Genomic DNA, 16,924 nt, shown 5'->3' on the forward strand with positions numbered 1-16,924 from the left:
CAGTTAGCTGACCGTGTAACGTGAACTTCTTTAATTTCGTAATATATATAAAATTAATTTTTATATAAAAAATAATATTTTTTGATATCTTTCTGTGTAACATATAGAAAATTAAGGTTTATTTACAAAAAAATTAATTATTCATTCACTATTTTAACATATTCACGAGGTGCACAACTTTTTTGAAATGTTACTTCACAATTTGGTGGCAAGGAGAAATTTTTATACTGATTTGTCAATTTTTTAAAATAAAATTGAAATTGAGCAAAAAGCATAATAAAAAAGATTTATAATTAATTTAAAAAAAGTAAGGGGTAGTTTGTTTAAAGGGCAGTATCATATTATTTCTGATATCATGTGTTTGGTTGAGTGTCGTAATGAATATATTTGTTCTAAAATGTTATTGAATTAATAATTTTAATTAACTTAAAAATAATTTAATAAATTTTGGTTAATTGATTTATTTTTATATTAAATATTTACAAATTAGTAATTAAAAAAATGACAAAATAATAGAAATAAATTTAATTTCTCATGTCACTCTCTCTGTGTTCACGTTTTTTTAGCATGAGAACCTTGTAAGTTTGAGAATAGGTGGAGGAAAATTAGATTATGAATCAAAGTATTGAGTTTAGAAATATAAAATTATGAATAAATATCAGACATACAGTTAGAACGCGCAAAACTCATGCATGATTTCAAAATAATTTAAATCAAATAACGAAGTTGATGATAATCTCCGGAAAAAAAAAAGGGTTGATGGTAATCCTAAATGGTGGCATAATTTGGAGGGGAAAAAGACAGAGAGAACAAGAGAAACGGTACTTGGGCCCAAAAATACATCATGTTTGGGCCGCTTGGATCATTGGAGGCAGGGTCTGACTTGTTAAAAAATACAGGTCCCAAATACATAGCCGACCGGGTTCAATTTGGAACTAAACTATTCCCCCCACTGGAGGGAAAATACAATACGCAAGGAATATTAAGGCGGGAAATCACCCCCCCCCCTTCTCTATTTTAGTATATATCGATTAATAGGACATAGAATTTAAATGGGGAAGAGAAAAAATACTAGGGTTTCAGAAGACATGGGCGGAGGTGGTGAAAAAGAGCAGCACAATCTCGCTGGAGACAAGAGCTTGTACGGGGTATATCCTCTATCTATTTCACTTGCCCCTTTCATTTCCTCATCTTATTCACCTTTACTACATCTTCCTATAATTATTTCAATTGTAAATTATGTAACTTTCACTCAAAGCTGGTTAATTTGAAAAATAAATAATCAAACAACACTACTAATTAAACGGAAGGAGTATTGTTTTTCTTTTTAAATTATTTTGTGACATTTTTTAGTTGTTTTTTTGTGTATGTGGATTATGTTTGGTTTTGTACATAATCACACTCGACAAATTTTATGGAAATTATTAGGATTTGATCCTCGCAGTTTGCTAGGATACACTAAGCTCATGTTTTTTCTTTTCCGAAACTGACAATGTCTACTAGTCTTGCTGGTGATGTGGTGTTTCTAACGCTTTTGTCAAGTCAAGTATTTTGATTATTTTGCGCATATGTATAGTTGTATTAGCCTCATCACTTTTGCATTATTCCAAAAAGATTTATTAGAATTGTTTTTGATATATTTATGCACATCAGACATACTATTACCAATAATTGATTATGTTGACAATCTTTATTTCTATTTACAAGCTAAAAGCATTTTTGGTTTGCAAATCATGTGTTAAATTGCCAAGCCCTTATGCAGTCAAAACGATGCTTGAGTATTAACCATAGTTTGCAATTTGAGCTTCTCGGTGGCTTGTAACGTAAGCACAAAGAAAAATATGGGGATTATCATCCCCAAACAATGCTCTTTCAGGGAACATGTCCATTCTGACCCAGCTGTAAATTTGAACTATAGAGCACAAGAAAAACTACTACACTAGGGCAGACATCATTCATAACTATTTGTCTATTACTGACTAAATGGGATCCTGACTATGATGTCTTTATGCTTTCAACTATCTTTGTTTCGTTAGCAGGAAGCTTACTGTATTTTAATGTGAACTTGTTATGCTCCAATCGAAGTGGATAAGTGCTTGTTTTGTGCCTTGCAGGTTCTTGGAGTAGAGAGGACAGCAACTCAGCAGGAGATAAAGAGAGCATATCACAAGTTGGCGTTGCGACTACATCCTGATAAAAACCCTGGTGATGAGGTAATAGGCAGTATTCCCTGTTAGGGAACTGCACTCGGTTATCCCCTATACATACTTTGTATTAATTATCAAAATTATATTTGCAGGAGGCCAAGGAAAAATTTCAACAACTACAAAAGGTGATATCAATTCTTGGTGATGAAGAAAAGCGGGCTCTCTATGATCAGACTGGCTGCACTGATGATGCTGTGAGTAATCGTGTAGACCTACTCTGTAACATTTTCTTTGTTATATATGTTAAAGAATGTTGGTTTTTTCCTGATGCCCTAATCGGTTTATACGACACTTATAACTTATAAATGTGTTACTGCAAAAATTAAAATAGTTTCAGTTCTGTAAAATAAATATACCCATTGACGAGTTGTTCCACTATACCAAAGATCACCTTAAAGAATATGGCTTTTTCTTAGAGTCAGTTGCTCAATTGTCAAGGATAACATGTTAACCTAAAAAACTTCTTAGAAGGTATAATTGTAATAGACAAGTCTCAAGTTTCAGTCTGTGGTTTTGTATATTGCACTTGAAAGTTGTGTCCATTAAAAAATCTCCCATGGCTTCTCATTTCTCTTGAAGAGAATCAGTTATGTTGTTTTATATTTGCAGGAACTTGCAGAAGATGTCGTTCGAGATTTGAGCGAGTTCTTTCGAACTATGTACAAAAAGGTTTATTATATCAATGTTAATTCGTTAGCTATACTTGTTCATGCTAATCTGCTCTAAATTCTTTGTACAAGCACCTTAATATGTAATTCAATTGCAGGTGACTGAAGCGGATGTTGATGAGTTTGAAGCAAACTATAGGGGGTCAGACTCTGAGAAGAAGGATTTAATCGACCTGTACAACAAATACAAGGGTAACATGACGAGGTATAAGTGTAGTTTCTGGTCATATGAGGTATAAGTGTAGTTTCTGGTCATATGTTTCCTCAACTCATAATTCAAGTGTCCTTATAATAATTTTTGCTTTCAGGCTCTTCTGCTATATGATATGCTCAGATCCTAAACTGGATTCTCATAGATTCAAGGATATTCTGGATGAGAACATAGCAGCAGGTACGATTTGTTTGTCAAGTAATTTTCGAAAAATCTGTGTTATATGTTTGTGTTGATTGGCATGTACATTTTCATTTTCATTTATGGCTTTTAATCCTAAATTTGCACTTGGCCTGGGATGTATAAAAACACATCCCTAAATTTGCAATTTCAAAATATTGGTCTACTTTCGGTAGTTTTTATTTTGTCCTCGTTATATGAGAAATTTATGCTGTGATTTTGGTCTGTGAAACATTCCCTTGGTTGTGAGGATCAGACTGCAAGACTGGCGGCTTATGTTATTAAAATCTTATTGCAAACATAGTGGGGGGTGATATTAAATTCTAGTGTTGTTGCTTTATATCTTTCAGGGGAGATGAAGTCTACTAAAGCATATGAAAAATGGGCTACTCAAGTGTCTGCAACAAGACCACCTACAATCCCTCCAAAAAGCAAGGGAAAGTAAGTCGATCTGTATACTTTTTTAATGTTATCTTAATGTTGTAAATTGTAATAGAACCATATAATCATAGACTGACCATGCATTTATCTCAATATAATAGGGCGAAGAAAGAGTCGGATGATCTATTTGCTATAATCGCTCAGCGACAAAGCGAGAGGAAAGGCCAAGTAAATTCCATGTTCTCATCTCTGATAAGCAAATATGGAGGTGACCACATGGTTGAACCTAGTGAAGAAGAATTCGAGGCAGCCAAGGCGAAAGTTGAAAGTAGGAAGGCATCTAAAAGTTCCAAGAGAAAAAGTGGTTAAACTAAGATCATGTAATAAGACCGAATCTTCTAAGAACTGTATAATTTGTTTTGTATTCAAGTTCCTCCCCCCTCCCCGAACTTGTTGTGCTTATCCTTTGATTTGATGTGTGTATCCGGATGAACTTTCTGCGGAAAATTATTATGCTATGTACAAAGCGATGTTAAATGATCTACTGTTTCTGCAATTAGGTAGTGGGTTTATAAAGGAAAAGCTCCACTATGAGGGCCAAGGAGCAATGGAAGTATCCATTGAAAGAAAGTGTAGTAACTTTGTCCCATTTTAGGCACTTCAACCGACAGCATTGTCTTATCTATTCATATACAGGGATGAAAACGTACTTCATACTACCTCTCAGGTTTTAACTTTGTGTATAATTACTTGGATTAAATCATCATGCCCTACTTTCAACTTCCTTTGTCTTCTTGATAATGCAAATTCTCCACACATAAAATGAAAATAATTAGAGGGTAGTAGTTGCCAAAAGTGTCACCTAGCCTCATTTATTAAAACGGATAAGTATGTACAATATACCAAATTCAACCGACAGTCTAATTTTGCTGGAAAGTTGACTTAATCATCAATACATTTAGAAAATTTTGATTATACTACCATTTCATTATACCAAATAGGTTACTAAACCTGTCTTGTTAAAATTAACAGTCTAAACAGGTGTACGTACGTACATATTTACCTCTCACGCCCAATATGCTTGATTGGGGTTTCCAACTGAAAATGGAAAATGCTTATTTCATAGGTGACGTGAGGGAAGGGAATGGTAAGTTGATGTCATATTTTATCAAGAAAACAAAATGACCAAAAAACATGTTTCCATACTGTAGTAGACATGTTGTTTTTGTATTCAGTTGGAATGTTAGATCACATAGTTAGAATGTTGGATCACATAGTAGGCAGAGTGTCTTAAATTGGAGTGTAAAATAATAAAATTGAAGAGAATGAAATACAGGTGAGTATGGATGATGACATTTAAAAGGGCAGCCAACAAACAAAATATTCCTCCTGGTCCTGGTGAGAATATGATAACAAACATATATATGAATCTGGAAATACAAGCAAAGGCCTCTTCCATCCCCTTCCTGTCACTCTTTACTTTTTTGCTTTTAGAGTTTTTACTCATTCTCCCTCTCCTTGGGTGTAGTTGTTTGTTTTCTAATTATCCCCCTATTATGGTGTAAGCAACTTTTTTTGATAACTTAAATTAGTCAATATTATTATTTTTATTTATAATAGGTGATGATTGACAACACTTATTTAATGAGTGATGGTCGAGAACACACTTATGTTATTTTATGATAACATCTTTATCATTTATTTATTTATGATAAGTCGAAATTAGTGACCTTATCCGCATGTTAGAAAACACTCTCATCATTTATTGCGCTTAATATTCACCATAAATACGTAATAAAAAATATTTGCAAGTACCGGGCAATGGGCATGCATCGTTGATTAATTTAGTAGATAATTAGTGTAGGTCCTTACTAAATTTAGTTGATAATTGGCTTTATACTAATTTGCATTAGTGCCCATCTTACTTTTACTTGAGTGTGTTTTCCCACCTCTTTCTTTCCCTCATATATTGTATCTTCATACCATCATTGTCTTAAGTAGCTTTCTTGATTATTACAAATTACAGTATATTCAACCCAATAATCAAACTTTCAAGTGGTTCCATCTCTTCCTACATTTCTGTTGTTCACACCAAGTTTTCTCCCTTCTTTTGCTGTTTTGCAGGTAAGTCTTTGATCCAATTAGGTCCTTCTTTCTCACTACCCTGCATAAAACCTTGAATGTTATAAATTTAATTAAGGTTTGATAAACCCATAGAAACAATTTAATCTTTTCAAGGTTGCATCTTTTAATCCAATTAGTTCTTTCTTGCTCTCTGCCCTGCATAAAATCTTGAAAATTATAAACTTAATAAAGGTTTGATGAACCCATATTAAAAATTTGACCTTTTGAAGTTTGCATCTTTTAATCCAATTAGGTCTTTCTAGCTCTCTGCCCTGCATAAAATCTTGAAAATTATGAACTTCATAAAGGTTTGATAAACCCATGTTAAAAATTTGATCTTTTGAAGGTTGCATCTTTTAATGGAAGCTGAGAATGGTGATGCTGTTAAGTCTAAGATGGAAGATTATCAAGTGATTGAGCAGATTGGAAGAGGAGCTTTCGGAGCTGCTTTTCTTGTGCTCCATAAATTCGAAAACAAGAAGTATAATTCTTCTCCTTCTCTATTGTGTGTCTTTTAATTTATTGCTATGAATGTATGTTTCTATATATGTAGGCAGTTTTTTTATTGCTCCGTTTCTGTATGACAGTATTCCATTTGTTTGGTGATATGTTAGAAATGTTTGCTGTCTAAACGATTAGCTCATTCCGGATGATGCCGTCATGTCTTATCTAACTTATTAATTCCCTTTAAATACATTTTAACGTGATCATCTGTTTTCTCTATTGCAATAGGTATGTTTTGAAAAAGATCCGTGTTGCTAAGCAATCAGAGAAATTCAAGGATACGGCGCACCAGGAGGTACCAATTTCAGACTCGTAGTTTGTCTTTTGTTTGCATTTAAAGCTGATAATTCATTTAGAATGAAATATATCGTTCCACATTCCGGTTCGGTGAATTAAATTGACATCGGAAATTTAGCGTCCTAAAAGAATCAGGGAAATGTCCATTTATTAGTTAGGTGGAATTTTTCTGTTTGCGTCTAATATGAGATAGTCAAACTGTCCCTAATCTGTTAGTTATCAGCATTTGCGTCTAAGGGTCCATGTCACATTCAATTTACTAGAATACCTGCTGTTTGCTTTCATGTGCTTGATTCTAATTATTTATTTTTTTATATTGACAATTGCTTAAGCAACATATTGAGTTTAGGAAATACTATGATGTTGCAGATGGAACTTATATCAAGATTGAACCACCCTTATGTTGTGGAGTACAAAGATGCTTGGGTGGAAAAGGTAATTAAAGTGCTGAATGTACAGCCAGTAAGAAACATATCCTGAATATGTTGTTAATTCATATTATCCTAGTTGACTAAATGTTTTATATTTCATAGGGGTCCAGTGTATGCATTGTAACCGGATATTGTGAAGGAGGAGACTTGTAAGTACTCTGCAATGCCCTAAGTTCTTATGACTTTGCTTTTTATTAGAGTTTTTATGGCTGGTCCCTGAAATTATTTGACATCTAGTTACATGAGTTTACAAAGGATTAATTTGCACAATTTTTAATATTAAATAAGAAATAATATAGAGGGTATTTAAATTACAAAAGGAACAGAAGAAATTTTAAATATATCGCCATCTTTTATGATACTGAAACATATCTGAACAAATGAATATGTTCCCATCAGCATGTTAATTATTTACATGCCCACATTTTTCCAAACAATTGGACGAGGTAATAAATTGTCTTTCTATGATCAGGGCTGAGATTGTTAGAAAGGCTAGAGGAGCATATTTCCCAGAGGAGGTGAGAGTAAAAAACTATTAAGAGTTCAACCTTAACTGTTATTGCTAGCAATGGCTAACTTCTGCATATGACACCTGTCTACTACGTTTTACTGTAGAAACTCTGCAAATGGTTGACTCAGGTGTTGTTAGCACTAGACTATTTGCATTCCAATCGAGTTCTCCACAGGGATCTAAAGGTGTTTATCCACCTTTTCTTTAGTGAATATATGCCTCTATCCTTGCACCAAGTTTTAACATGAGTTTATCTGATCACAGTGTTCCAATATATTCCTCACCAAGGATGGTGATATTCGTCTTGGTAAGAAATCTAGAAGAACTTTAAAAGAGGGTAAAAAGTGGCTGTTATTGCCTAATTCCTGTGTACTTTGTGCTTCGTGGATGAACAGGTGACTTTGGACTAGCAAAATTGCTTCAATCAGAAGAACTTGCTTCCTCGGTATTGTTTCCTATCTGTCTTTTCTGGACCAGTATTTACTTCTTATATCAGCCTATAACATGTGACTTTATATTGTGTTTAGGTTGTTGGCACTCCTAACTATATGTGCCCTGAGCTCCTCGCGGATATTCCTTATGGATACAAATCTGATATATGGTCGCTTGGTAGGAATCACAAACTTTATTTATTTGCACCATGGCTGTTAGATATTCACCTAGAATGATATTTCTTATGATCAGGTTGCTGTATGTTTGAGATTGCTGCACATCAACCGCCATTTAGAGCTCCGGTAAAGTTTGAGCTTTTTATACCAAATACATATTTTTCAGCCGACTAGATCATCTAAGATAAGTTTGAAGATATTTCTGTCAATAACTGTATTGAACAGGATATGACCGGACTTATCAACAAGATCAATAGGTCCTCTTTCTCTCCACTGCCAATTGTATATTCCTCAACATTGTAAGTATTTCTTTCTCTTACTCAACCCAAAACCAGTGTTTTCTCATTTATATTATCACAACCAACTGAATATTAAAGAGGCACTCCAGTTGGCACCTTTTTATATGTATCAGTGATGCTTTTTTCTTTGGGAAGGGGGAGGGGTCAATGAATTCCCAAAGACCTATTGCAGATAAGATGCATTGGTGTCAATTTAACCGTTAATGATAGCAGGCGGTATCTGCTATCCTGCTTCTGATTTTTACTAAAGGTTGGGGCTTCATTTCATGGAAACAGCCAGGTCCACAATAATTATCACCTTACTACTGTTTCCAACTCTTCACCCCTGCTTCCCTTTTCATGTTTATAATTAGGCGCATTATATATACTTCTCAGGAATGACTAAACAATATGCTGTCCTATACAACTCGCAACATTTATCCTACACACCATCCTTGATGTTTCTCATTGTTTACCACAATAGATTTCCAAATAATGACTTCAACATTACAGGAAACAGATCATCAAGAGCATGCTAAGGAAGAGTCCAGACCACAGACCAACAGTGAGTTTAAGTAGAATATAGTCTATATTGATGGATTTTAATACCAAAAATTCCTTATTCATTAATTTTCGAAATTTTAGGCTGCAGAACTTTTGCGCCATCCCCATTTGCAATCGTACCTCCTTCGGTGTCGCAATCCATCTTCTGTCTTTCTCCCAGTTAAGTCGCCTAACAGCATAAAGGAGAAGGTGACGAAAAAATCACCAGCTCGAAAACCTAGCTGTAGCAAAGAAATCATTGAGAGAGACGTAAGGGTGCTGAATGACATGAAACCCCTTCCGCTATTCGAGGACAATAATGATATGCAATTGGGAAATTCTGCTAACAGCGACAATCTGGAGACGAAACGTGTTGATCCGACAAGCTATTCTGCCAAGATCTCTGTCAACAGTGAAGATTCGAGGAGTGTGGAGACAAGTTATGGAACAACTATTTGCAATGGAGATGAACAGGAAAGTTCACAATGTCTTACACCAAAGGCAAGCACTGACACTCAGAATTCTAAAGCTAGTACATCATCGCAGCATGAAGAACAGGAAGAATTTATAAATGGAAATATCCAACAGTATCAGGAAAGTGGTTCAGAGAGAGAAAGAACAACAGAGATCGAAGAACAAGAAGAACTTATCAATGAAAATAGTCAACAAGATCAAGAAAGTTGTTCAGAGAGAGAGAGGACAGAGACTGACGCATCACTTGATCAGCATCTGAATGTGGAAACAGACACTAAGAAGGAGATTTCTGTTTCAGAAAACCAGAGTACTATGCCAATGTCAAATGCAGTGTGTAGTGATAATGGTGTTTCAGTTGAAGAGAATTCAACACACATTGTTGAAGCTGACCTAGAAGAAAGATGCTATGTGGACAATTTAGTAGAAGTTGACTTGTCATCTGAGAGTAACAGGAGCAAAGATGGAGTGGAAGTAAAATCAGAAAATAGTTGTAACTTGGGTGGAAAACCTAGAGCTGATAACCAAATCGTTCAAGAGGTGGAACCGAGTGATATATTATTGCAGAGCACAGTTTCTGCAGTTGGCAGTGATGATAACAAAACTGGATGGACAAATCCTACGCAACAAAGAGTGGATGCTCTAGAGTCTCTACTTGAGCTATGTGCACGTTTACTAAAACAGAACAAACTCGACGAGCTTGCAGGTGTACTAAAACCATTTGGAGAGGAAGTTGTGTCATCCAGAGAAACAGCAATCTGGTTGACAAAAAGTCTAATGACTGCACAGAAATTGAACAAAGAAACGTAAACCGACTTCAAGTATTGTGAAATCCACGTAATTTGTCTGCCTTGGTTGTAAATTTTGGTGTGTTATTGGCATGTGTTTGATAACAGTATACTTTCATAGTTTTATAGTTTGAAAAGTAGAGGTTTGATGGGGCTCTTGTGGTGTGAAAGTTGGTATCATCACTCTTGGTTTTTTTAGAGTGAAATAAGATCTGAAACTTTGTGCGAAATAGTCATATGTGCCTCTTCGTATTTGTTTAAATGTACCTACAAAAAGGACAGATTTGTGCTTAACACACACTGGTACACAACTAAAAATCAATTATCAAGTTTAATTTGGGTTTTTTATGTAATATAAATTTATTTTTTATGAAGTTTCATCATGTTTTTTTTACATGTGTAAGTAATGACACAAATAACCCCTGTATAAAATAAAATTGGTACCTATTAAAATATAGAGGTTTTTTCATAAATATACAATAAAACGTAAAATTTAACAATTTTACTTTTGTTGTAAAATACTAACTATATTATAACAGTAGCTGGATTAAATAAAAGGGGCAGAGAGGTGATAAAGGAATGCAAGCAAAAGAGAGATTGTTGCTGTTGTATTCTTTTCATTCACAATTGCATGGCTTTTATAGGTAATGCAAGGAACAAGACATTAATTGCATGTATGCAATTTCAAGTGCTAGTTCATAACCCTACTATTACAAGCTCACAATATTGACCATGTGATAATCATATTATAACGCTCCCCTTTGACTGTCACTATGGATCATAGATTGCCTCATTAAAAGCTTGTCAAAGAAAAATTCAGTGGGATAAAAACTTTGTCGAAGGAAAAAAAGTACAATCTCCCCTTGGAAAAACTAATCATTCTCTGAAGTTTGTTGTAACAAATCTTTAAGTCGTCGCATTCCAATACTATGTCGCAACTTCCCAAATGTTGAATTCTGTAATGATTTCGTGAATAAATCAGCAAGATTGTCGCATGATCGAATTTGTTGTATATCAATTTCACCATTCTTTTGAAGTTCATGAGTGTAGAAGAATTTTGGTGAGATGTGCTTCGTCCTGTCTCCTTTGATATATCCTTCCCTGAGTTGATCAATGCATGCAGTGTTGTCCTCAAACGTGACAGTAGGACTTCTTGTGATATCCGGTAATCCACATGATTCTTGAATATTTTTGATGATAGATCGCAACCAAACACATTCTCTACTGGCTTCATGAATTGTAATAAGTTCTGAGTGATTTGTTGAGGTTGCCACTGTAGTTTGCTTCGTGGATTTCCAGGAAATGGCTGCATCACAATATGTAAATACATATCCAGTTTGTGATTTTTCCAAAATGAGGATCTGAAAAATATCCAGCATCTGCATATCCGATCAGCTGAGATGTTGAGTTTTTCGGGAAGAATAACCCAAAATCAATTGTTCCACGAAGATAACGAAATATATGCTTGATCCCATTCCAATGTCTGTCCATCGGAGCAGAGCTAAATCTAGCCAATAAATTCACAGCAAATGCAATATCTGGTCTTGTATTATTTGCAAGATACATAAGTGCACCAATTGCTCTAAGATATGGGATTTCAGGACCAACAACCTCTTCACCATCTTCTCGTGGTCGAAATGGATCTTTATCAGGTTCTAAAGATCTAACCACCATTGCAGTAGTCAACGGATGAGATTTATCCATGTAAAATCTGTTCAAAACCTTTTCTGTATATATAGATTGGTGGAGGAAAATTCCCGATGACAAGTGCTCAACTTGTATACCAAGGCAATATTTTGTCCTTCCAAGATCTTTCATTTCAAACTCTGTCTTTAGATATATGGCAGCTTCATCAACCTCTGTAACTGTTCCTACAAGGTTTAAATCATCCACATATACAGCAATAATCACAAAACCATATTGTGATTTTTTGATTAAAACACATGGCGAAATTTGATTACTAATATACCCATTCTTTTGTAAATAACGACTAAGTCTGTTATATTACATACGACCAGATTGTTTCAGTCCATACAATGATCGTTGAAGTTTAATGGAGTATATATGACGAGGTTTCTTGAACTCATCCATTTTTAATTCTTCTGGGATTTTCATAAAAATTTCACTATCAAGTGAACCATACAGGTATGCAGTAACGACGTCCATAAGACGTGTTTCCAATTTTTCTTTAGATGCCATACCTAATATGAAACGAAAAGTAATTTCATCCATCACTGGCGAGTATGTCTCTTGATAATCAATGCCAGGCCTTTGAGAAAACCCTTAAGCTACAAGTCGGGCTTTATATCTCATAATTTCATTATTTTCATTCCGTTTTCTTATGAATACCCATTTATTCCCGACAGGGTTCACACCAATTGGTGTTTGGACAACTGGTCCAAATACTTCTCTTTTACGCAATGAATTTAACTCTGTTTGGATTGCGTCTTTCCATTTTGGCCAGTCTTTTCTTCGACGGCATTCATCCACACTTTGTGGTTCCGGATCAGAATTTATGTCGACATCCAATGCTGTGGAATACACAAATACATCATCGATTATAGCTTTACTTCGATCCCATAATTTCATATCATTCACATAATTTATTGAAATTTCATGATTGTTTAATCCCGTATCTTCAGGGACTGAAATCTCTTCAGGAGATAATACCACTTCAGGGGTATTTGCTTCTTCTGGAGCATGTGCCACTTCAGGGGCAATTCTCTTTATTTTTCTTTTTCGTGGTGCAACATCTTTTACACCGACCGGTCTACCACGCTTAAGGCGTGGCTTTGATTCTGTAACCAATTCTTTTGTATTTGATTTTTGAATATGTATATCTGTTCTAGCTGGAGTATTTACTGCAGGTATATGAGATTTAGTTATATTTCTAGAAATATTGAATGCGTCAGGCATTTGGTTTGCGATATTTTGCATATGGATAATTCTTTTAACTTCAAGTTCGCATTGATCGGTACGTGGATCTAGAATATATAATCCTGATGCATTCCATGTCAGGTCTGGATTAACTTTATTTGAATGTTTATATCCCCCTAATGGAGGGAACATAGACTCGTCAAAATGACAATCTGCATATCTTGCGGTAAATAAATCTCCGGTTAGAGGTTCCAGATATCTAATTATAGATGTGGAATCAAAACCAACATAGATACCTATTCTTCTTTGAGCTCCCATCTTTGATCTTTGTGGTGGAGCAATCGGTACATATATAGCACATCCAAAAATTTTGAAGTGAGAAATATTAGGAACTTGACCAAGTACCAGTTGTAGCGGAGAATGTTGGTTGTAGAAAGTTGGTCTAATCCTAATAATATTAGCAGTATGAAGTATTGCGTGACCCCAAATAGATGTAGGTAATTTTGCTTTCAACAACAACGGTCTTGCAATAAGTTGGAGTCTTTTGATAAAAGACTCGGCTAACCCATTTTGTGTATGTACATGAGGAACTGGGTGTTCAACTGATATTCCTACAGACATGCAATAGTCGACAAAGGTTGCAGATGTGAATTAACCGACATTATCTAGACGAATTGACTTAATGCAATGATCTGGGAATTGAGCTCGTAATTTGATTATTTGGGCAAGTAATTTTGAAAAAGCATCATTACGAGTTGAGAGAAGACAAACATGAGACCATTTTGTTGAGGCATCAATTAATACCATGAAGTACCTAAATGGGCCAGATGATGGGTGTATAGGTCCACATATGTCGCCTTGGATTCTTTCTAGAAAAGTTGGACTTTCAAGCCGAACTTTAACAGGAGATGGTCGAGTAATCAATTTTCCTAATGAACATGCTGAACATGGAAGGTCATTGTTGGAAAAAACTTTAAAATCTTTAAGAGAATGACCATTAGAATTCTCTATAATACGACGCATCATAGAGACGCCAGGATGACCTAATCTTTCATGCCAAAGTGTAAAAGATTTTGGATCTATGAGTTTGGAAGCAATGAAATTGTGTGACTCAATAGTTCTAATTTTCATCATATATAATCCTGAGGAAAGTGAGTGAAACTTTTCTAAGATTTTCTTGTTTCTAGGATTAGCGGAAGTAATAAGAAGATATTCTCTATTAGCCTCAGAGGTAGTTTTGATGTGAAAATTATTGAGTCGAATATCTTTAAAACTAAGAAGATTTCTAGTAGACTTACTAGAATATAATGCATTTGGAATGTGTATGTGGGTATCATTAGGTAGGACGAAACTAGCTTTTCCAAAACCTTCGATTATATTAGATATGCCAGAAATCGTTCCGACTTGAGCTTCAGTTTTGGTTATTTGGGTAAAATATTTTCGGTTCTGTAGAATTGTATGAGTTGTACCACAATCAGCAATGCATATATCTTTAGAATCCATTCTGTATATAATTAAGAAACTTAATTTATTTGATAAGAACATAACACACTACATAGTTCAAACAAAATAAAGCACACAATACATACTACTATAGTAATTATATGAAACTAATCTTTAGCCTCCCATATGGGAGTTTCGCTAGGTTCATTCGGACCATTAATGCTTATTCCTCCAGTTGTGATTCTCGGAAAATCATCTATATTATTGTTGGCGAAATTTGTTTCTACCATTTTCTCTTTTGATTTTTGAGAAGATTGGTATAGCTTAACAAGATGATCCGGGGTATGACAATTACGTGTCCAGTGCCCATCCATGCCGCACCTATAGCAAACATTTTCAATTTTTCCTCCTCACGGTGCCTTTCTTTTACTCTGTGATTCAGATTGCCACTTCCGGTGACCAGAGTTGTTATATGGACGAAAATGCCCGTGGCTCCGACCTCGTCCACGGTACCGCCCTTGGCCCCATCCACCTCTATACCCTTTTCCACGTACATTCTGCTGGAATGACATGTTATTTACTTCAGGTAATGGGGCAGATCCTGTTGGACGGGATTGATGATTCTTAATTACCAATTCATGATTCTGTTCAGCAACGAGGAGAGTTGATAGAAGATCCCCGAACTTAGTGAATTTGCGCTCCCTGTACATCTCTGCTAAGTTGATATTGTTGGGGTGAAAAGTTGATAGTGTTTTATCGATTTTTCTTTTTTTCGTAACTTTCTCACCACACATAATAAGCCTAGAACTTATTTTGAGCAAAGCAAAGCTATATGCTCGGACACTCTTAAAATCCCGAAGTCTTAAATTAGCCCAATCATTTTCAGCTGCAGGTAGATAAACTAGTTTCTGGTGATCGAACCTATCCTTTAGATTTTCCCATAAAATAAAAGGATCCTCGACTTCTAAGTACTCAGATTTTAAATCTTCATGCATGTGGTGTCGGAGAAAAATTATGGAGGTAAAGTTTTCTTCAGCCGTGGATTTATTTTCTGCCTTTATTGTATCGCTTAATTTCTTTGAACCCAAGTGCAACTTTACATCTTGTACCTATGATAAATAATTATCGCCAGAAATGTCCAAGGAAACGAACGACAAGCTTGTAATATTTGTCATACTAAATCTGAATTAACACGAAAATTATTAAATTTTAATTCATCAATGTAAATATTACATAAAATCCTACTTAATCGGGTGCGTTAACAAGTATGCAATAATCAATATATATATCATTGTTATCATTGATAATATAAACAAATCTATATATAAAATGACAAATGGATTTTCACCCGCCATACGGACGTCTGCGTATGCAGGTTATCTCTGACCAATAATAAATTAAAGTGGACAATCCTGCATAAGTTAGTTATGGGCAAAGTTTTTATCCGATAATTATGTAATTTATAAATTAAGTTAAGGTTCCCACTATATTTCGGTATTACCCAAAATTAAATGGTACCGTAAAATAATTTTAATAGGCGGTGCTCTGGCCATATATATTTAAATTATTAGTAGAGGGTGTAACCACGTCTACTTCGGTCACATATATATAAATTATATGCAGAGGGTATAACCACGTCTACTCATATATATGCATATTTAAATTAAAATTATACCTTCTCAGTTTCGGCAGGGCTTCGTGCTGATAACGTGTTGTAAAATACTAACTATATTATAACAATAGCTGGATTAAATAAAAGGGGCAGAGAGGTGATAAAAGGAATGCAAGCAAAGGAGAGATTGTTGCTGGTGTATTCTTTTCATTCACAATTGCATGGCTTTTATAGGCAATGCAAGGAATAAGACATTAATTGCATGTATGCAATTTCAAGTGCTAGTTCATAGCCCTACTATTACAAGTTCACAATATTGACCATGTGATAATCATATTATAACAACTTTTACTTTTTTTAAAAATTTGCAATTACTTTTTATTTTAAAAAAATTGTAAAAATACGGTAAATTAGTTTTGTCCGGTTTACATTGAAAACATATGCTTCTTCATTCTCTCCCTCTTATTTCTAGTGCCTCACCAAATAATTTTGATGTTTTTTTCTTGAAGTATGAATAGACTTTGATCAACACAGCTTGGCTTTCTTGAAGTATCCTGTGAAGAGGCCACTGAATCGCCCTTCCTCCTTTGTACTTGAACACCAACCTTTCAGGTAGGTTTCTGTATGTATCAATTGCCCTTACTTCATCCAGCTCCTCCAGATAAAGGTTTAGATCTGAGAATTCTTTGATGTCACACAAGTACAAGTAGTCTCCCCTGTTGACCTTGGGTTGAGCTTTGACTACTAACTTGGATTTGAGAGGTGACAGCTTCACTTTCTTGACTACCCT

The 16,924-nt window shown here is 34.9% G+C and overlaps 3 protein-coding genes across 3 annotated transcripts; 2 read left to right on the forward strand and 1 right to left on the reverse strand.

Annotated features, from left to right (window-relative positions):
• Positions 1-982: 982 nt before the first annotated feature.
• Positions 983-4,189, forward strand: LOC141712596 (chaperone protein dnaJ 6-like). The gene is made up of 8 exons (XM_074515592.1): positions 983-1,148; positions 2,115-2,213; positions 2,300-2,401; positions 2,817-2,876; positions 2,974-3,080; positions 3,184-3,266; positions 3,617-3,707; positions 3,809-4,189. Exons 1-8 carry the CDS (start codon positions 1,053-1,055, stop codon positions 4,014-4,016), a joined length of 846 nt encoding a protein of 281 aa, XP_074371693.1. The 5' UTR covers positions 983-1,052; the 3' UTR covers positions 4,017-4,189.
• A 1,384-nt stretch (positions 4,190-5,573) lies between these two features.
• LOC141712597 (serine/threonine-protein kinase Nek6-like) lies at positions 5,574-10,434 on the forward strand. Its single transcript, XM_074515593.1, has 14 exons — positions 5,574-5,771; positions 6,118-6,252; positions 6,504-6,570; positions 6,942-7,007; positions 7,106-7,152; positions 7,476-7,521; positions 7,619-7,699; positions 7,779-7,821; positions 7,910-7,959; positions 8,042-8,123; positions 8,199-8,248; positions 8,348-8,421; positions 8,914-8,965; positions 9,046-10,434. The coding sequence occupies exons 2-14, from the start codon at positions 6,131-6,133 to the stop codon at positions 10,222-10,224; spliced, it is 1,959 nt and encodes a 652-aa protein (XP_074371694.1). The 5' UTR covers positions 5,574-5,771; positions 6,118-6,130; the 3' UTR covers positions 10,225-10,434.
• A 4,498-nt stretch (positions 10,435-14,932) lies between these two features.
• LOC141714432 (uncharacterized) lies at positions 14,933-15,517 on the reverse strand. Its single transcript, XM_074517951.1, has one exon. It carries the CDS (start codon positions 15,515-15,517, stop codon positions 14,933-14,935), a length of 585 nt encoding a protein of 194 aa, XP_074374052.1.
• Between the last annotated feature and the right edge of the window lie 1,407 nt (positions 15,518-16,924).

Source organism: Apium graveolens, chromosome 3 (genome assembly GCF_009905375.1).
Source record: "Apium graveolens cultivar Ventura chromosome 3, ASM990537v1, whole genome shotgun sequence".
NCBI classification, from domain to species: Eukaryota; Viridiplantae; Streptophyta; class Magnoliopsida; order Apiales; family Apiaceae; genus Apium; species Apium graveolens.